The following is a 21,227-nucleotide window of genomic DNA, read 5'->3' as shown; positions in this document are numbered from 1 at the left end:
TTTTATAATATGTATACATATATATATAATAAAAAGTGAAGAGCAATTATACTGCAACAATTTTGCAACAATTTATTACTATTGCAATACATACACAAAAGCGAAGACAATCATTTTCCCTATGTATATGTAATATAAGAGCATAACGATTATATAAAATATAAAAAAATTCATTTTTCGAACAATGCGATTTACAGTAATTTTTTCAAAGATGATTATAATAAACTTCGTGCAGCGAATTTGAATTTCGAATATTAAAACCAATCAAAATAACTGACATAATAATCAAAATTTGGTATGTTACGAAATAAATATATTAATCATCCACGCTATATATACAAATAATATAATTGCGTTGATAATTTTGGATAAGAGAAAAAAAACAGTTGCCAATTTTGTTACAATAGTGCCTGTAAATTACTGTATACTTATATTTCCTTCCCGAATTTATGAAATCTCAAAATCTTTTTTAAAAGAGATATATTTTATATCCCAAAACCAATATATTAAGTATCTCATTAAGTAATCTTCAAAAAAAAAAAAAAAAAATCATTTATATTCTCTTTTAAAAATCTCATCAAAGCATTGTTCTAATCATATAATTGAGAATACCACCTTGTTTGAAGTAGGTCAAGTCAACTTCTGTATCGAATCGTGCGATCACATCGAACTTCTTACCATCATCGGTGCTCACGGTAATCTTTTCTCCGGGTTGACAATTCTCGGGAATCGCGATGTCGTATTGCTCATAACCAGTTAAACCTAAGGACTCTGCGTTTTCTCCAGGAAGATACTGCAGTGGAATAATGCCCATACCGACAAGATTGGATCTATGAATAAATAAACGATTTTAAAGAAAAATGTTTAGATGAAAATTAAGTAAATATCTTTCTTCACTTCAGAAATTATAAACATTTCTTTAAAAAAAAATTTAACACTTCGATAAAAATATATTTAAACTTTATTGTAAATAATTACAGTAATTCAGAGGAAACTTACCTGTGTATTCTTTCGTACGACTCGGCTATGACCACTCGAATACCGAGCAGATACGGTCCCTTAGCGGCCCAATCCCTGGAAGATCCGGATCCATATTCCTTGCCAACTAGAGCAATCAGAGTCGTCCCGTCCTTTGTGTATCTCTCAGCTGCGTCAAATACGTCCATCTAAATGACATCAATTCTTCATTAATTATTTGCCATCGACGTATTTTAAAAATCGTACACGTACGATAATATAATACATATTCTAATAATATACAAAAGAAGTAATTCTAATGAATTATATCTCTCTTATTCGAACTGTCTAACGCTTATGTAACAAATTGTTCTGTTACATTAAAAATCGAAAGGTATCGTTGCGAAAATAGTCGAGCTAAATTGTTGAAGTTAAACATATATATACCTCTTCGTTGGTTGGAATGTAGATCGTTCGTGGTCCCGCTTTACCGATGAATTTGTTCACCAGACGAATGTTAGCGAATGTGCCCCGCGCCATCACGGCGTCGTTCCCTCTACGCGAACCGTAAGAATTGAAATCTTTTGGCGTCAAGCTGGAAATAAAAATGACATCCTCAAAAATCCAGCTAATTTTCGTCTATCGTGTCCATCGGACGTGAAACTCACCCGCGACTCGCTAGATATCTCGCCGCTGGCGAATTACGCGCGATACTACCCGCCGGACTAATGTGATCGGTCGTAACGGAATCTCCAAGATTCACGAGTACTCGCGCTCTCGTGACCGGTTTTATTGCAGGCAGCTTCTGTAAAGCGATACATTTTTTACTTCATAAATATAGGAGACAGGAAATTACAATTATTTTAATACACATATATATCGAAGAACCAATCTTTAAAGTCTCTATACAATTGTATGTTATTAGTGTACAAAAAAAAAACCCAGGTAGGATTACAATATCTTTCTACAAATAATAACATACAATCTTCTATACTAATATTGACTACTTAAATAATGCTCCAGATTGTTAAGAAATGAAGAGAGGTAATCTCGAGACTAGATTTGAGAGAAAAATTAAATTTGTCGTTTCAAATTTTTTGAAGAAAGCGAATTAGACACTAAACTCATGCAATAAATTATATAATTCTAATGACCTTTTGCAAGTTACCAAAATAAGGCGGGTTTTTAATGTACGTTGAATTAACATCCCATGGGTACAATTTGCCATTAGGTGCTACCAAATTCGCCCAATTGCTGCTGCCATGTTCGATTTTACTGTAAACTTTTTTGAACATAGCTGGAATGACATATTGCTGTTCTACAGCTTGAATTTCCGTCCTGGTCGGCCATATATCTCGTAAATATATCGGAGTATTATCGGGCTTGTGACCTTAAATACATATATAAATATCTTCTGTAAATTTCTTTTTGAATATTTCTTATCTTCATAATCCATAAAAGGAATTCTTTTACCTAATGGCTGCTTTTCGAAATCGAAATCTACAGTCCCAGCGATAGCATATGCTATTACCAAAAGTGGAGACGCTAGATAATTTGCTCGAGTGTTCGGATGTACTCTGCCTTCAAAATTTCTGTTACCCGAGAGAACACCACAGCAGACAAGTTCATTCTGCAGGCAAAAAAGAAAAATTCAACAATAAGCATTGCTTAAGTATATAAAAATGTTTATACTTATAAAATAAATCATTTGATTCGACAAGTTATTGATCGAATTCATAGATTTTTTTCACAAATTAAAAGTAATATTTGTTTTTACGATTGCGATTCTTTAAATATGACTTTGGTTTCATTCGACAATTTATAGAATTATTTTTACTTTTCAGAATTCGTTAAACATAAGGACTATCGACTGATACTCCTAACAATAAGCGAAATTTAAATGAAATGATTCTCTCGAATATCTTACCTTTTCAATAGTTTCGACAATAGGATCATGCAGCGGACCGCTGTTTCCGATACAAGTCATACATCCATAGCCCACGATATCGAATCCCAACTTAGTCAAGTACGGGATTACTCCGCTTTCTTGGAGATAATAAGTCACGACTCCGGAACCAGGTGATAATGATGTTTTTACAAAGGGCTCGACACTTAAACCAGCTTCCACCGCTTTTTTAGCAAGAAGACCTGCATCAAATAAATATATCCTGATTCACACATGAGAATTAAGTTTAAATTTTAAAATAAAAAATATTTTTATATAGTATAATAATAAAAGAATAATCTTCACGATTAAACAATATTATTACTAATGAGTTTTCACGTAAGATACAATGATGAATGAAATATTCTTTTTCTTCCTCGCTTATAGAGCAATATTTTTCGTTTATTATCATTCTAATCTCAATGTTCTATAAAGAGATGTTTTCAAGATAAAAAGAATTTATTAAAAAGTAGAAAAAATATACAAGATGCGACAAAGCTTTTGCATCAACGTAATAAATTGTAAAATATATCAATTGTTAATATCAAGTGTGTGAAACTATATTTAATGTTTTAATTTTTCTGATTAAATCCATATAAAATTTACAGCATACCTGCTCCAAGCATAACACTTGGGTTGCTAGTATTTGTACAACTAGTAATCGCAGCTATGACCACCGAGCCATGTTTCAACTTGTAATCTTTTCCCTCATACTCAAATTTCCCCACAGTATTTACCTTCTCCGGAGTTAAACCGTAACCCTTGAAGCCTACCTGAAATTTAAAAAATCGTCATTTCATATTTTTAACGTCAGTTAAATTTTAACAACCTTAGGCATAAAAAATGTTTGATTGTTTTAAGTATGCAGTCGTTAAGCTTTGGAGAAAAAATTCATTTTATCTTATACAGTGATATTTACAATTAGTTTCTTATCTAGATCTAAAATTTATCTAATGGAAAAACTCATTAGCAGCTAATTCAGTCTAAAATCTAAAGAAATGTCTAGCTGACTCAAAGAAAAGATATTCAATTTAACGTATATTATTATAAGGTTGCGATATGAAAAAATTCAGACATTTACTAAAATTGCATTAAATTATACGTTTGTATTAAATAAGTAAATATTCAAGTCTAAGTAAAATAATATATTCATAATATAAGCAACAGTTGTTAACGTTAAAACTAAGTAAAAAATTTATTTTTTAAATAAAATTAAATAATGTTGTAGATAAAAAACACACCACACAGGAGCCATAAATCATTAAAAGCATTTAATATTATATTTCGTAGCTTTTGTTCTTGTTCTTACTCTTATTTCTTAAATTATCCTCCTTTAAATGAATTTCTCTCCAAATAGATACAATAAAATTTATAAACAATTGTAAGCTAAAAATCGCACGAGATGATACTTCTTGTGTTATTTAGCAATATATGTTATGGTTTTCCCCAAACCATTCTAATAGTTTCACCTTACAAATTCGGCGGAGTTCAACGAGCGAACAATATCGTGATATGGAAATTCATTGTCCGGTAAACGATTTGCTGAAGAAGCAGAATGGGTTCGCAACGATCTTTAAGCAATCACGAGGTCTATGACCGCGTGCATTTAACACGTGTCACGATTCAATAATGATGATTTTCGATGTCTCTTGTTTTCTCAGGTATAAAAAAGAATAAATAAAAAAATGTTATTAAATATTTAAAAAATAATCGCATCTTAAAGTAGAAAAACAACATTAATAACAAATTTAAAAAATGTGCATATTTATGTAAACAAGTGTTGTTTTAATTTATAATTATGTATATCAAACGATAATTCGTCTCATATATATATAATCGTTTAATATTATTTTTATTTTGAGAAATTTTTGAAAATATAATCACATTTATTATTATTACGTCAACTAAATTGTATAAAAATGTATCTTTCAACCAAAATTTTCTCTCGGTTTTCGTAAATGTATCGCTTTCTTTATCGGCTCTAAGCATTGTGCCTTAATGAGAAATCCGAGCTATCTCTATATACCAGCATACATGTCAAACGATGGCTCGTTTGCAATGAAATGTGTGAGCTTTGCAAAACGAACGTAGGTAGTAGGATGTTGTATCAGCAATTTCAACGCGAGTCTGAATATACGTCTTCCAGAACTTATGCGAAGTGCGATCAAAGACTCTTGTCTTCTCCGACGAAGTGGACGGATCGATCGATCAACGGTACGTGTACGAATTATCTTTTCCCTCATAAATTGTCAAGTACCACATTCACATTCTCTTACGTTCCAAAGGCTAAAAGAGAATAACGTATTGTACAAGAAGAGTCCAGCAATCTGTATCAAAAATATTGAAAATTTCAAGTTGCAAACTGATTTTATCCTGGTGCGATTATTCTTTCATATATGCATATGGATATCATAAACTTAACTTTCCGTAATAAATTCTTAAAACTTTCAAATAAAAATATAACGTAGTATGGTGTATATTAATTGTGCTGATTAAAAAAAATAAGTCTTGTACTTTCTCTAGCTGCTGATTAGAAAACAACAATGACGCAACTGATAATGATCAGTTTTATCATAATGAGTATTCCTATTAAATGTCGAAAAACATAATCATTAGTGACGAAATAATGACATATTTCTATTAATGATTTGAAATTAAAATATCATGTTTTAAAGCTACGAAATAAGGAGAAATAAATTTTCCATTTTTTAAAATAATTAAAACATAAAAGCACATACAAAATCATAATTCATATTTTTAAAATATATTTTTACGCTACTCTTATCTCCACATGAAGATGTTGCTTTCAGAAACGTTAAAATTAAATATTTAAAATTTCATTAAAGTAAAGTTTATCTGAATGAGGAACAAATAATGTTTTCAATATTTATAAAAATTTATAACTTTTATAAAGTTTAATTTTTTTTCTTTCGAGTTAAACTTAAATTTGACATTTTTGATATGAAAAAATTTGTCAATTTAAAAATTTGTCATTATTTCTGTATACCACACAATGTATTTATGTGTAGTGAAGAGTATATAAAATATATCTCTTATTGCGATTTTTAATCAACCTCGATTGTTTTCGATCATTAAGTGCAAAGAAGAATTAAATTTCACATAGGGAAAGCGCTTTGATTCATGTGGATGAGTTTCTTCGGCAAGTGTCCTGACTTGTCATAGGCCAGGTAACGCGATACCAATGTTGAACATTTTGAATAGAAATCGATCGACACGTTCTTGAACACTCGTAAACACGCATTGTTTCCATCCGTTGAGCGATCATTCGTCGTGGTTCGTCTACTGGATCAAGACCATCAATCTGACTAAGAGACCATCTTTTCTCAATGATTGTGAGGTAAATATAATAAATTTGTTTAATAAAAATATTTGGTGCAACTATACGTATGGCACTTATATTTTTACAAACTCTTTGCCTAGAAAGCGAACTTAAAAATATTTTTAATGCATAATATATAATGTTGCGAAAAAAATCGCGAGATTTAATATATAATTTAATATATTAAAACATAATTAAAATTTATTTTAAATTTTATTAAAGCTTTAATTTCTTTTTCAATTTCCAGGAAAAATTTCTCAGCAGTTTAATGATCGCAGCTTCAAACTCAACTTCTCATTGGTTGCAGAAGTCATTATCTTTTTGGTAGGGATAAAGACCTCTATTAGGAGTAGGGACCCATTAATAAAAGGGCTTGATAACATGAAGAAGACAACAGTTAAATAGTTGAATTGTCCACTACAAAACTCATCGAACAATAGTAAGTTTCTCTATATATCTGCAATATTCTTAAATTTTTGAAGCAGTTTTGTTAAGAAAATTTTATATAGTTTATCGAGATTTTGTTTTACGCTTCTAAACACAAAGAGTTTGTTCTTTTTAACTGAACTAGCGTGCACTAGTTCACTTTCTTCTCTTTCTTTCTAACTTAAATATATATCTGTTACATTTTCAGTATATAGAAAGTATATATAGAAGAATCATTTTTTTAAAGCTATTATAATATTGAAAATTAGAAAATTTGTAATTAAAGAATTTCCTCGAGATTAAAGAAATTCTCTGAATTCTTTCAAAGAAATTGACATCTAAATATTTGATTTGTTTTTGTATGTGTGTGATCAGTGATTTCTTTACACTCTATATAAACGAGTTTAATGAAACATTCATATAATTTTGCATAATCTATTTAAAGCTTTATCGTGTATATGTGTAGGTGCTACAGTTTAGGATATTTCTTCAAACTGAATCGAGAAGAAAGTTGAAGAAATCTTTCTCTGTGGATCAATAAAGAGGATTATATTGTTGGATGTGATCATATCCGGTAAAGAAGCGATAAAAACTTCACCGGGTAATGATTGCATCCAATATTAGATCCCTATACTTCTCTGGTGGTTGGAATATTTTATCTGTATCATCATCTGTATCACTTTCAAAATTCTTGACATGGAGACGAATATAGGTCTGGCGCACATAGTAAGAATTTGTGACTAGATCATATACTCGTCTTTAATGTCAAGAGATATAGTCCTCGCTTGAAGAATCGTCATTCGGGAGATACCTCACGTATCTTGTTCAATTATCTTTGGTGATCTAACTATATGCTGAATAATCGAAATATCATAAAGCTAGATCAGCAAAGCTTAAATGTTCGAGATATAAAAACATAGGACATTAATCGACGATTGTGTTAATAACCGCACGTGCTTTCCGCAGTAATTTAATATTAATGCCATTAAAGTATGTGAAATTAGTATACATCTCTTTATCGCGAGTTTGTTTTATCGCATTATTAACATATCAGTTTGTTGTATGAGCTGATATAGAAAAATTGTCGGTATTCTCTCAAAATAAGCACGTAAAAGCGAACGCGTTCGATTACACTGAATTTGTACACTACACTAGTTCTACATTGTCTGGAAAGTAAGTAAATTTGAGGAGTAATTGTGTGTGTTAATTTTTTTAGATGGTAGAGTCCAAAGGAACTTTTATTGTGATATGTTCAAATAAAATAATCATATCACAGTAAATGTTTCATCATTCTCTATCAAGTATTTTCTTCTCCTTTAACAAATTTTTTTTCTAACGAAAAAAATAGCGTTTACTTTATAATTCGGCAGAACAGAGGTACAACGCGCGAGATGGATATAATCCAGTTTGGCTAATATATTTATTGTCACTGGGTAATATTCGTCCCTTGCATGTACTAACTAATCGTCTTTCCTGGAGAGCGTTATTGATTCTACATCGTCGATAGATTTTTAATATATTATATTGTTATGTGTGTGTATGTAACTTATTAAGTAAAAAAAAACATGTCTGAGTATATCAGAATTAATCAGAAATAAAAATTAATCTGCTTGATAGAGAGTGCAATATTTATTTTCCCGCAGGAATATTTAAGAATACTCACCTTGTTTACGAGGCAGTTTCTGAAGTCCATTTGCATATCGGAGACTGAAACTCTATCGTGCGGTCTTTTAGGTCCGCTGACGCTTGAAACTACAGTGCTCAAATCCAAAGTGACCACTTCCGAGAAGATTGGATCCTGACTCGCGTCATCGTAATTCCTCATCATGCGTACGCTTCTAAGATACTTCTCAATTCGATTAATGTGTTCATCGGATCGACCTGTTATAGAGAAAATGCATGTAGATTTATATATATAAAATATTCTAATATATAAAAAAAATATAATATATATAATATATAATATAATAATATAATATATAAAATATTCTAATATATAAAAAAATATAATATCATATAAAATATATAATATAATAATATAATATATAAAATATAATATATATAAAAAAATATTCTAGGATAATTTTGTAAAAAAATTTATATCGATATTTTTTTCTATTTTTCTATAATTTATATCGATTTTATATCGTTCTTAATCTTTCATGGGTACAAAAATTTACCTGTTTGTTTGAGATATGCCAAACTTTGTTCATCGACTGCAAAGAAGCCTACGGTGGCACCATATTCTGGACACATATTAGATACAGTAGCACGATCCGCTATACTTAATTGCGACACTCCTGGCCCAAAGAATTCAACGAATTTTCCAACAACTCCGACTTGTCGCAGATTCTGCAAGTATATATAAAAATATATTCTGATTGTTTTGTCATTATGCCATAATATTAAATTCAATTGTAAACTATCCATTAAAAATATGATAAATTATATTGTAAATATTAATAAAATTATATAAAATATCAAGATAAATATATATATATATATATATATATAATATTAATATAAATATATAATATATAAATATATATTAAAATATAATATATAATATATAAATATATATTAAAATAAACAAAAATTCTAAACTCATAACTATAGCTAAAAAGAAATTTTACCTTCGTAATTGTAAGAACAAGATCAGTGGATGTAGTGTACTGATTCAATACACCCTCCAATTTATATCCTACAACTTTTGGTATTAACATAGAAATCGCTTGGCCAAGCATAACAGCCTCTGCTTCGATCCCACCAACTCCCCATCCAAGCACACCGAGACCATTGACCATAGTAGTGTGAGAATCAGTACCGACAACACTGTCAGGATACAGAAGATTGTTGAAATCAAATACTACTCTCGCCAAATATTCCAAATTCACTTGATGAACGATACCACTTCCAGGTGGTACAATTAACATATTTTCAAATGCCTTTGCACCCCATTTGAGAAACATAAAGCGTTCCTTGTTTCTCTCAAATTCAAGTTCTTCATTCTTTTTTATGGCATCAGTACTGAAATATGCAATAATATTCAGATTTATTTCGATTGTATTATCTGGTGATGTATGCTATTGAATATCCTTGCTTTTTATTTCTCCTTTTTGCAATGTTATCAAATGTATTATGTAAAACATTTTTGCTTATATAATGTTGCAGTAATATTAAAGCTTCAAGTTCTATACTGATGAAAACCTTTTACTCTTTATAAAAACGTTATCATCTAATATCAAAACATGCTTGATAGAGTGAATTATACCTTCTTATAAAATCAACTTGTATCGAATGATCGATCACAAGATCAGATGGACAGACTGGATTAATCTTATCAGGATCACCGCCAAGTCTCTTCACAGCATCTCTCATTGCAGCAAAATCCACGACTGCTGGTACTCCAGTAAAGTCCTATTTATAATATAATTCAACAATAAGTCCTATTTATAATATAATACAAGAATATCTCTTATATGCTACTGAATAAAAGAATTTTGCTCTTTACTTGTAATATGACTCTCGCTGGCTTAAAAGCTACTTCAACTCCATCTTGGAGAACTTGATTGTTTTCCCAATCCAAAATTTTCTCAACATCACTTTTTGTTACTTGAAAATCATCGCAATTGCGTACAACACTTTCCAAGAGAACTCGAATGGAAAATGGTAATCTGTCTGTATAAAAGAAATTTAAATATACAATTAAAATATATCATTTATTCATGTATGTACATATGAAACAATGCAAAGTAATCAATAAATTCATTTTACCATATTTTGTGCCAAAACTGCTAATATCATAATATTGACATTCTTTTTGTCCGATGTTAATAGACTTTAGCAGATGCTTATAAGGATTTACCCCTAAAACAATAGAAATATTACTTTTCATTAAAAAAGTTAAACCCTTTTTTATGAAGAAAATATACAATTATGATATTGTGTCATTTTTTTTAATTAAAATTAAATATATTATATTAAATTAACCACAAAAAAATAAGATGAGAAAAATTGTATAAAATATCTGTGGTATGTATTTTTTTTTACATTTTTATTTTAACATTGCGTTTAATATTTATTATTTCATACGTAAAAAATATAAATTCTATATGTAATAAATATTTTAAAAATTATAATAAGCTTTTATATAGAGAAAACAATGAAAAAGTTTAAATTTTGAAACTTATATTTTTATGTTACAACACTTTTATCATACTTTAAATCATCCATAAATTCAAATTCCAATAAGTATTTAAATAACAATATAAATAACATTTTCACAATATAAAATATCTTAAATTTTTTAAAGAAGCTTTTTCAATATTACATTTTTTACATGTTGCAATATTTTCAATTGGGACCTACATAAATTTAATTCTATTAAATTCGAATACCGTTAGCGAAAAAGTGCAAATTCATATTTTTCATGGCAATAAATCGATTTAACATAATGACGCCGCAATAATAAATCTATCTTCCTCAATAGTTAATGATTTTTTCAATGAAATAACAGCAACAAATAAATTCACATCTTCTCACTTACCAGCCATGATTGTCACTGCACAAGTCACGTCGGCCCCGATGTGCGATGCGTATATGACGTTTTATACCGAGTGTCCTGCAAAATATTTACGTTACACACAATGATAAGAATGAAATCGTTCGCGATATAATTTTTTCCACAATTTTTGTCACGCAAAAAACTATCGTATTCTTTAATTTTAATCTTTCCAAACAGATTAAAATGTTTTATTTTTCAGAATCGAGATCTAAGGCTAGAATACGAAATAAAATACGATATATATGTAACAAAACGAGACTTGTGTCGCGTTACACAATATATGGTCTCTTTTGCAAATACTCCGAAATTAATTCAACGCTCGTGAATAATTTATTCGTACAATACGCTTTGTAACATGACGGAAGAGAAGGGTAAAGTTCAAATTACCACATAAAACAGCTTTCATTAAAGACGCTCGGTATATATATAAAATCGCCTGAGAGGATCACGTGGTACATATATCTTAAGATGTGTAAGTGTATTTGTGTATTCGCGATACACCGTATCACAAACTGTCACCGAAGGTTAGCTCAAACACGTAAACGTAAATAACGAACAACTTGGAACGAGATTTAGCGATAACGCGATTATTTTTCAGACAAACTGTGTTAATTTCGAACCGAAAAGTTACTAATTTTTTTTTTTTCGCGAGTACTGACATAAAATATCGAGAATGGAACGAAATTTGGTTAAAACATTGGATGACACGTAAGTTGTATATTGTAGCTTGTATTAAACAAATAATCTTAATAATATGAATTTCATAAATTGTTTTCTTAATTTTAATTATTTAACGAATATTATGTATTAATTTTTCAGATATACTAAGGAAGGCATCGTTGGCTGCATTTTAGTAGATCATTCTGGTCTTTGCTTAGGAGGTAATAAGTTATTGAAATTATAAATGCAAAATTATATAAATAGAACGTCACAGAGAAATTCTAGAAATCTATAAATATAAAATTCACAAAATCAGAATGCAAGATTATAAACATTTTTGCAGTTAAAGGTGATGCGTCAAGTGACAGCGCAGGATTGATAGCAGCTATATCAGGTCTAGTTGCAAAGTTAGAGCCCAAGTCTAAAGCACCAATCATATCGCTTCAAAATGACAGCAGGTAAACTGAATCTCATGATATTAATAATTTAAAATAAAAATTTTTAACGATGAACATTACATCAATTGTAAATTATTTTCAGGCAGTGTATCATACATCGCAAAGGTCCCGTAGTTGGTGCTATATATAAAGATATATCAACTTGAAATAATTATTCTTGTTAAATACCCGGAACTTATTTATAACTGAAATAAGATGTATTTAGGAATATTTTGTTTAATTATAAGTTAAATATACGAATTATTAATAAAGAATTTTAATACATATAAATAATATGACTTTTGCCACATATAGGGCGATTTGTAATTAATTATATATAACTATAAAATTATATAGAAAATAAATGTTTGTATATTATAATTTTTTAACATTTATAACAAGCTCCTGTAATGTAATGAGTCTATTGCATTACAACACAGAGTTTGTGTATCACTGATATCCTATATACATAAATCATAAATAAAATAATTTATTTAATTTACCATTAGCTTAAGAACTTTTAATCGCTCTTTCCCTGTTTGTTTCTTCTTTTGTGCCACTTGTTTATAGCAAGCTTGAACAATTCGTAATTTTCGTATACCCACGACGTAAATACAATTATAAACATCATTGCTCCAATCGATATATGCGTCACTTTTGCAGTTGGGAAGAAGTAAGCCTATAAGAGAAATAGAGGAAAAAATTTACATTAAATTTAAATAATCATAGATGTGTATAGAAAATTAAGACAGATATTTTACGTGTGATAAATTAGTAATGAATGCTGCAACTAGCAGAGACGCGGAGAACATAGGCTTCGGTACTAATCCGCGTAGAGGACGATATATCGTGTCTCGATGTCTTCTATTGATGAACATCGTTGAATGTATGATTCTTAGGCTCATATTTACACAGTTGCCGAAGATAAAACCGACCGGACCAAACCACGTGGCGAACAGATACGATGCACCCAAGAAGGCAATAGATTCGTAGACCATGATTACATTGCTCTTATTTATAGTCACGCTGTCAGCTGTCGCATTAGTGTAACATTCTGTCACACCGTTAATTCCCAACAATAATATGGCAAGACAGTGCGCTCTTAGCAGAAGGACAGATAAAGGTAAGGTCAGTTTCGAGCCACCGTATAGCCAGAGTAATGTGCTCGAATAGGACTGACCGAATACTAGAACAGTCAGACCAATAGATGTGACGGTTGAACACATATGTGTCAACACATTCACACTCTCTTGTACATCCGCCTGAAAATATCATAGTTTATATATACTTAAATATTTATATTTATAAACATATATATATTAAATATATTATCTTTTATAAAAATTATAACTCACTGGATTTTGCTCAGATATCGATTTGTCTCTCTTCACTATCTGTGTGAAATAAAAATATCCACTTTCCTCGATTGGACGGAAAATAAATCTAGCAGCTAATGAACCCAAATTATTTACAATTTCATAAGTACCCTTAAAAAAATAGGTAAAAGTCAATGGTCGGTAAAAACGTTACTATGATATATGTATATTAATTTATAAATGTACCTGTTCTGTGAATGTCAATAGTGGTAATATAGTCATAATTAATCTCTCGCCTTCCGTTAGAATTTGCTTCAGTATCCCTTGTCTAAAGAAGCTCCATGTAAGAATAGTTAACTTTTTATCAAGATACGAATCCTACAAAATAACTATTGTATTGTTCTTAAAGAGTGATGACAATAATGCGATTACATCTTTACATACATTATTTTCCAACTGACCAGGTAAAAAGTCTTTCACGGTGCGAAAGGGAAACTCTCTTACCACGAAACTCTCATCACTATCTCTCAAAGACATTCTTCTTTTCTGTGTACATTTATTCAACTTTGCGATATGATAGTGAAAGTATACATAGTGGCTAGTTGTATAAAATACTGCTGCAACCAGTTGAGCTATACCGAATGCAAATAATGCATTCTCTGGATGATATAATATTAATGGAACAAATGTCATTGTACGAATAGCAATCATGATTGTGTCCAGAATTATCTGAAAGGACAAATACATGACATGTGAAATATTTGCATTGTTTGAAAGATTATATATTTTTTGTTGTATTGCAATTTTCTTTATACTTCTCTTACTTTAAGTTTAACAAATAGAAATGCGTTTGCGACTAGTTGAACAATTAAGGAAGACAGTTCTATGATACACGATAATCCAACTGCCCAAACTGCAAACGTATAATACGGTGGTAATACTTCTGTAGTAGAGAGCAAGAATAACCAAATGTATCCAAATAGGAAAGACATCATGAAACATATGGGTACTCTAGAACATATTACTTAGCTGTATAATTCTATTGAATGGGATAAACAAACAGAAAGAAACAAATTAACTCTAATTAATATCAAGAAAATAATGCATGCTTTAAGATGGAAAACAGGAAAAAAGAGAAAAATTTGCATAAATACAATAAAATCCTTGGAAAGGGTTGTTAATAATTTGTGTTACAAACAAGATGGCAAGAAACTAACGTCATCCAGAGTAAATTCACAACTTGAGCCCAATTATGCTCCACTGTATTAGTCAGACACGCTTTCATGAATGGTTCTCGCGATAAGAACAATATCATAGATTCCAGTAACAACAATCTCACGTTAATGACACCTAGGACAGCTTGACCTACATGCCGGACGACAAAGGCATTCAAGAGAAACGTGACACAGCGACAGAATATCTGGAAGAAGTCTCAATCTAAAATTTTATATAATACAGTATTTGCATACAATATAAAAACATATATAGATTAATTCCAATGTCAATAAAATAATGCGAGTATTAAGAGTAGAAGAGGGAGGAAAGAAAAAAATTTGCATAAATACAATAAAATTCTTGAAAAGGGTTTCAAGGAACAGCGTAACTTGTTTATAATCAGAAATTCTCTCGCGATATTTTATCGTCGGTATACCTGAAATATAATGCTGAAAGAGGCATTTTTCAAACTGCTTGTCAGAATATTCGGTGGCATTTTCAGGCTGATCTGACTGGAAAAGCATGAATAGAGATTCAAGATTCCCGCCGAAACGTCAAAACAAAGTACAGATAGGTTATGTGTCAATAAAACGATAAAATGTAAAATTACATTCCTCACTCATTTCTCTTCTTAATTTCTTTTCTTAATTATCGAAGGCAATAATAATTGAGGGAAAGGGACTCTCTCAGAATCTCAGAAGAATGCAATGAGCAAAATAAAAGGTTAACATGACACCTTAAGACACGTGCTCCAAATCCCGGATTAAAGACATGTAATAACTTTTCGAGGAATGTGACGAACGTGACGTCGAGAGCTAATTACTGAATAATTACAATCGGATATTGTTATAATCAGAGAGATAGTTATTGGGTGCTAACACGTCTCGAACGACCGATGTTAGTTTGCTCTCGAATTCGAGAGGGCGACGCTGAAATTAACCTTCATTTTTCCTCGAAGAAGGAAATTTGTACATACACGTTGGTTTTTTTCGTAACGATGCACAGATGAATATAATCCTTGTTCTCTCGCACAATCCACGTGAAAATAAACATGAATTTTCCACAAAAGACGAGGGAGGAGATAAAAGCGGAGCGCGAGGCGAAGAAAGCCGCCAAGGCTGCTGCTAAAGCGTCGAAGGGGAAAAGTGGTAAAGTAGCGAACAATAACGTCGAGACTCAACAAGTATCTTCGCTGACGAATTGCCAGATTGCGGAGAAAAATGTGGAAAGCGACGTAGCTAAAGAGAATGATAATAAAGTAGCGGAAACGGGCGTTAAAAGCGAACCCCTCGTAGCCAATTGTGACATCTCGGAAAACTCGACGAGAGAAGCGTCCAAGGAAAACGTAGTTGAGCCTTCGGCTGTTGCTTCCGCGTCCGAGGAGAAGAGCAAGGCCGAACTGCGCGCGGAACGAAGGGCCAAGCAGGAAGCGCAGAGGGCTGCGAAGCAGCAACAACAAAAACAATCGTTAGCGAAAGACAATACGAAAACTAAAAAGCCTGTTAAATGCGCAGAGACGATATCCGAGTGCGCGGTAACGAAAGATGTTAGGAAGAGTGCAATTAAGGAGGACCCGCATCAGCTTAGTTTGTTTAAACATTTGTATCACGAGAGAGAAAACTCGCGGATCGACGTAGCCCCTGTCAACTCGAACATACACCCGGTAATAGTTAGATTAGGCATTCAATACGCAAGTAAAGTTATCGTCGGCAGCAACGCGAGATGCGTCGCCCTACTGGCTGCTGTCAAACAAGTGGTCGAGGACTTCGAGAAGCCGGCCCAGGCAGACTTCGTCCGCGGCCTCGAGACGTGCCTGAAACAATCCCTCGCGTATCTTCATCATTGCAGACCCCTGGCTGTCTCGCAGCAAAACGCCATGCGTCACCTCAAGTGGCGAATGACACGATTCTCGTCGTTGTCTGATGAAAATGTAAATAAGTTTGCGTCAGCTTTTCACTGGAAACAAAGATAAAAAAATTTGAATTATTATTTATGTTTCTTTTATATGAGTTTCTCATATACATATAGCATTTAACGTTTGATTTCTTTCCAGGTAAAAAATAAATTACAAAACATAATAGACATCTATATTTCGGAGCAGATTCAACTGGCTGATAAAGCAATATCGATAAAGATACGAGAGAAAATCTCAAATGGAAATGTTATTTTAACATATGGCTAGTAAGTGTTCAGATCAGTTATCAGTCATTTACATGATTTAAACATGAAAACATAGAGTATATAACATACAGAATATATATCAATATATTGATTTATGTTTCTTATACTCCTTAAGATTTGTTATTACTTCTATAAATGTTATAATCTCCTGACATATAATTTCAGTTCATCCCTAATTCACAAGATATTAGTGGAAGCACATACTGCTGGCAAACAGTTCCGTGTGATCGTGGTTGATGGCAGGCCATGGTTAGAGGGAAAGGAACAGTTGAGGCGTTTAGTAAAACATGGAATTGAGTGCTCGTATATATTGATCAACGCTCTCAGCTTTATCATGCCAGAAGTAAATGCACAGTTAACTAAAGAATTTGTTACTATAGCTTAGATCTATTTTTTTTAAATATATTACACACATATATATATTTATATATATAAAAAGGTACATAATCTCTATTTTTTTTAAATATAGATTTAGAATAATTAAAAAATTAATTGTTTCAATAGTTTTTGTCTCACTAATTTATTATTTCACTGTTTAGGTTAGTAAAGTCTTTCTTGGTGCCCATGCGATATTAGCCAACGGAGCAGTAATGTCAAGAGCAGGAACTGCGCAAGTCGCTCTGATAGCAAAGGCCTTCAATGTACCTGTTTTAGTAGCTTGCGAGACACATAAATCATGCGAACGGGTGCAAACTGATTCTATTGTTTACAATGAATTAGGTAAGCAATGAAGTTTTGTTATTGCAGTTGTATATTCAAATTATGTAAAATAAATACACAAAAGTTGTGTATTTATTACACACATAATTATATCGCGAATTTTGTATATTATATAATATTTGATTAATTAATATTATATAATATTTAATTAAGTTTTAGACATTAAAAATTATTTTGTCTATAAAATATTTGATAATACATTGTTTCTCAAGAATAGTAATTATTCTTAATTTACAATTTACAACTTTTCATTAACAATACTTCCTGGATTACTCATTTTGTTCGTTCTTTTTAGGTAACGCGGACGAGCTCGTGAATCATTATTCAAACGACAAATCGAAAAGGTCTTTACTCTCAAATTGGCGAACGAAGAAATCGTTAAATCTTTTAAACATTACGTATGATGTGACTCCGGCCGATCTCGTAACGGCCGTTGTGACAGAATTGGCAATTCTGCCATGTACTAGTGTTCCTGTGATTTTACGAATTAAACCTTCTGAGATTTAAATACGTTTCCTTAAAAAAAAAATTTTTTTTTTTAAATTAAAAAAAAACAATTTTTGCGTAACATCTGGAAAAAAAGTTGACAGCTATTGGAATTGCTTAAAAGTACAATTACGCGAGATATGATGTAATACAATAAAATATATTCATTATAATTATAATAATAATTATAATAAATATATTTAATATACAATAATTATATTAATTGATCGATAATAGTAATATATGACAAATTAATGCGATTAATACATTATTATATATTGCATTGTGTATAGTTTTTAAAATAAACTTATTAATACATTCACTGCTGCCATATAACTTCAGAATACGCATCCATGTATAACGCTGCCTAGACTGCGTTCGGAAACGTCATTCCGAGCTCTCTTTCTATATCATTTCTCTCAGTGATATAGAAAGAGGGAATGCACTCGGGTGACGTTTCCGAACGCAGCCTAAAATCGATGCAGTCAGGTGCGTTCAGAGCACACAACAGTTGAGCAACGTTACTAGATTTGATATATTATATGGCGATATAATATAGATTAATCTAGTTGTTCAACTGTTGTGTATTCTGAACGCACCCAATGTATTAAATAAAAAACTGTACAATGCGAAAAAAGATCGTTGATGAAAATCTTGCCGATACCCATTAGATTTTTCTAACATTAATTAGCATTTTATATATTTAACATCTTGTAACTCGCTATTTAATATAAAAAAAGATGCAAATTAATAATAACTGTACAAAAAAATAAAATATGCTTTAGAGAGAAAGCTTTAATTCAGGACTTAAAATCTGATGGAACTTTTTCATTTATATGACACCTTGATATACTCTTTTTCATTTTATTTATATATATAATAATTTTAAGATGTTAGCACAAATTACTTCTTTTGTGCAGCTGCAGCTGCCGCCGCGGCATCGTCCTCGCGTTGGTACGATTGCAGAAGTTCTTGTTTCTTCGATGCAATGCGTTCTGCACGGCGTTTACGTGCCTCCCTAACTTTTGTACGCCTGGCTTCAGCCTGGTCAGACAACATCTCAGCGCGAGCCTTCTCCGCCTTTTTCTTATGGATAAATTCCATCAACACTCGCTTGTTTTTAAATACGTTACCTTTAGCTTTCATGTATAGCGAGTGGTACAGATGTCGATCTATTTTCTTGGTCTCACGATATTTTTTTAAAAGGCGACGAAGAACTCGCATCCTTTGAATCCAAAGATCCTGTGTAATGAGTATAAATAATGTAATATAAACTCTTTCAATTTTATTAATTGCATACAAATTAGATGCATTATTACTGATTTGAAAGATAGAAAACAATTAAAATAATTGTTGAAATATATACCTTTTGAGGTGTACGTGCATTTGCAGTACCCTTCCTTTTACCGAATCCACAATGACGACCTTTGCGTCTGGCCTCGGTATTCTTACGAACACGAGCTCTCGAGTGCACAGCCACAGGTTTCTTGATGATAAGACCGTCTTTGATTAATTTTCTGATGTTTTGTCCTGAAAAAATATAATAAATTAAAAATCTGCTGACAGCAGATTTATAAATAAAAGAAATAATGTGACAATAAGCAATTCTCTTATCAGTATATTTGTTATATTAATTGTTATCTATATAAAAAAAAAGCAACAGCACGGATATTATAAATAAAAGCAAAACTTACGAGAATTTGTATTTGCAATTTCATTGATTTCATTAGGATCCAACCACACCTTCTTCTTGCCACATCGCATAACAGAGGCTGCTAGCCTCTTCTGTAGCTTTAGCGAACTGTTAGGAAAGAAGTGTTTATCTATATATATAATTTGTCAATTTCGTATTCGCATGTGGAATTGCATGTTTGCGAAATTGTATTTGTAACCGTCAATGTACAATGAAAAGATCATTATTTTTTTGTCAACGAAAAGCCATGTGCTCGATAGAACACAGACGGTATAGATCGCGAAAATATTTGCAATTTCCATCGCAAAATTGCACTCGTATAAATAGTCGAACTTAAACGCGATTCTCGCGATTAATCATTGAGCTTTTCAATCTCATTTTGCAACATACTTATCGAAATAATATTTAATTTACTGCAGTATACAAACCTCATCGTATCTTATGGACTCCGCTCTGTAAAAGAAAAGATGGCCGCCGTTTTTCTTCCATCTTGCATCTTGCGAAGAGCAGAGGGGTGGGGGGAATAGAAGGTTTAAGCTGATATCGCATGACATCGAAGCGTTGTTTGTCCAATGACGCGATTGGTTGTTGTAAATGGACAATTATTATTAATGTGATCCACATTAGAGATAAGCCTAGTCTACAATAGAGTCGTAAGGTCGTAAACGTAAGAAATTGACCAATCACAGTTGAATTTGAGGAGAATAATCGACTGTGATTGGTCAATTTCTTACGTTTACGACCTTACGACTCTATTGTAGACTAGGCTATACTATAAAAGAGATGAGACAAGGTGCCGTCGTGGGGTAAAACCGGATATCGGATATGACGTTTTCGATGGCGCTTTATTTTGATTGTTGAAAAAATGCAAGAATTTTAATTCAAAGTTATTGATATTTTTTCATTAAAAAATGTAATAATGAATATTAAAACACAATATATTTAAAAAAAAGACTTACAAACATATATATTTCATTACTTTTCCCATGTAAGGTTAGGTAATATAAATTGACTATTAAGAAATTATATATTGTCTATATATTATTATATATTTACATTATGTATTATTATAAATATAATTTAAGCATTGTATTTAGACTCGTAGAAAAATGTGCAAATTTTAGAATAATAAATTGCAATATTTATAAAAAATATGTGAACAATTTCGTTTATTTCTCATTAATTTTTGAATTTTATTTTTATATACAATTGTTTATTACTTATTTCTTGTCGTTTTTATTTACTTATGTATAATTACCTTATAATTTGCACAAATGTTAACACTAC

The 21,227-nt window shown here is 31.2% G+C and overlaps 5 protein-coding genes across 7 annotated transcripts; 2 read left to right on the top strand and 3 right to left on the bottom strand.

The window, feature by feature from the left end:
* Positions 1–162: 162 nt before the first annotated feature.
* Positions 163–11,350, bottom strand: LOC145935645 (cytoplasmic aconitate hydratase). 2 transcript variants are annotated; one of them, XM_083037134.1, is made up of 15 exons: positions 11,066–11,135; positions 10,443–10,535; positions 10,180–10,346; positions 9,940–10,085; positions 9,302–9,695; positions 8,849–9,020; positions 8,332–8,549; positions 3,516–3,675; positions 2,885–3,105; positions 2,431–2,587; positions 2,112–2,347; positions 1,626–1,762; positions 1,405–1,552; positions 1,000–1,166; positions 163–830 (listed from the first exon to the last, which is right to left on the bottom strand). In XM_083037134.1, the coding sequence occupies exons 1-15, from the start codon at positions 11,118–11,120 to the stop codon at positions 578–580; spliced, it is 2,724 nt and encodes a 907-aa protein (XP_082893260.1). In that variant the 5' UTR covers positions 11,121–11,135; the 3' UTR covers positions 163–577. The 2 variants fall into 2 exon arrangements, with proteins under 2 accessions (XP_082893260.1, XP_082893268.1); XM_083037142.1 differs by lacking the exon at positions 11,066–11,135 and adding an exon at positions 11,215–11,350 and having other exon boundaries at positions 165–830.
* On the bottom strand, positions 11,215–15,971 carry LOC145935658 (man(5)GlcNAc(2)-PP-dolichol translocation protein RFT1). 2 transcript variants are annotated; one of them, XM_083037179.1, is made up of 10 exons: positions 15,837–15,971; positions 15,297–15,372; positions 14,863–15,065; positions 14,470–14,656; positions 14,090–14,374; positions 13,892–14,023; positions 13,685–13,816; positions 13,091–13,591; positions 12,833–13,008; positions 11,215–11,289 (listed from the first exon to the last, which is right to left on the bottom strand). In XM_083037179.1, exons 1-9 carry the CDS (start codon positions 15,911–15,913, stop codon positions 12,850–12,852), a joined length of 1,752 nt encoding a protein of 583 aa, XP_082893305.1. In that variant the 5' UTR covers positions 15,914–15,971; the 3' UTR covers positions 11,215–11,289; positions 12,833–12,849. The 2 variants fall into 2 exon arrangements, with proteins under 2 accessions (XP_082893305.1, XP_082893297.1); XM_083037171.1 differs by lacking the exon at positions 11,215–11,289 and having other exon boundaries at positions 12,706–13,008.
* Positions 11,700–12,644, top strand: Lamtor5 (Late endosomal/lysosomal adaptor, MAPK and MTOR activator 5). The gene is made up of 4 exons (XM_083037262.1): positions 11,700–11,940; positions 12,052–12,113; positions 12,236–12,350; positions 12,433–12,644. Exons 1-4 carry the CDS (start codon positions 11,906–11,908, stop codon positions 12,494–12,496), a joined length of 276 nt encoding a protein of 91 aa, XP_082893388.1. The 5' UTR covers positions 11,700–11,905; the 3' UTR covers positions 12,497–12,644.
* Positions 15,912–18,771, top strand: Eif2bdelta (eukaryotic translation initiation factor 2B subunit delta). Its single transcript, XM_083037211.1, has 5 exons — positions 15,912–16,790; positions 16,914–17,041; positions 17,207–17,384; positions 17,581–17,761; positions 18,057–18,771. The coding sequence occupies exons 1-5, from the start codon at positions 15,912–15,914 to the stop codon at positions 18,266–18,268; spliced, it is 1,578 nt and encodes a 525-aa protein (XP_082893337.1). The 3' UTR covers positions 18,269–18,771.
* A 326-nt stretch (positions 18,772–19,097) lies between these two features.
* On the bottom strand, positions 19,098–20,477 carry Rpl19 (ribosomal protein L19). The gene is made up of 4 exons (XM_083037248.1): positions 20,369–20,477; positions 19,942–20,048; positions 19,614–19,777; positions 19,098–19,489 (listed from the first exon to the last, which is right to left on the bottom strand). Exons 1-4 carry the CDS (start codon positions 20,371–20,373, stop codon positions 19,151–19,153), a joined length of 615 nt encoding a protein of 204 aa, XP_082893374.1. The 5' UTR covers positions 20,374–20,477; the 3' UTR covers positions 19,098–19,150.
* Positions 20,478–21,227: the final 750 nt, after the last annotated feature.

Source organism: Prenolepis imparis, unplaced genomic scaffold (assembly GCF_030444845.1).
Source record: "Prenolepis imparis isolate NDT839.2.m4 unplaced genomic scaffold, iyPreImpa1.0 SCAF_1, whole genome shotgun sequence".
Taxonomy (NCBI): Eukaryota; Metazoa; Arthropoda; class Insecta; order Hymenoptera; family Formicidae; genus Prenolepis; species Prenolepis imparis.
This window is presented reverse-complemented; position numbering and strand designations above follow the sequence as displayed.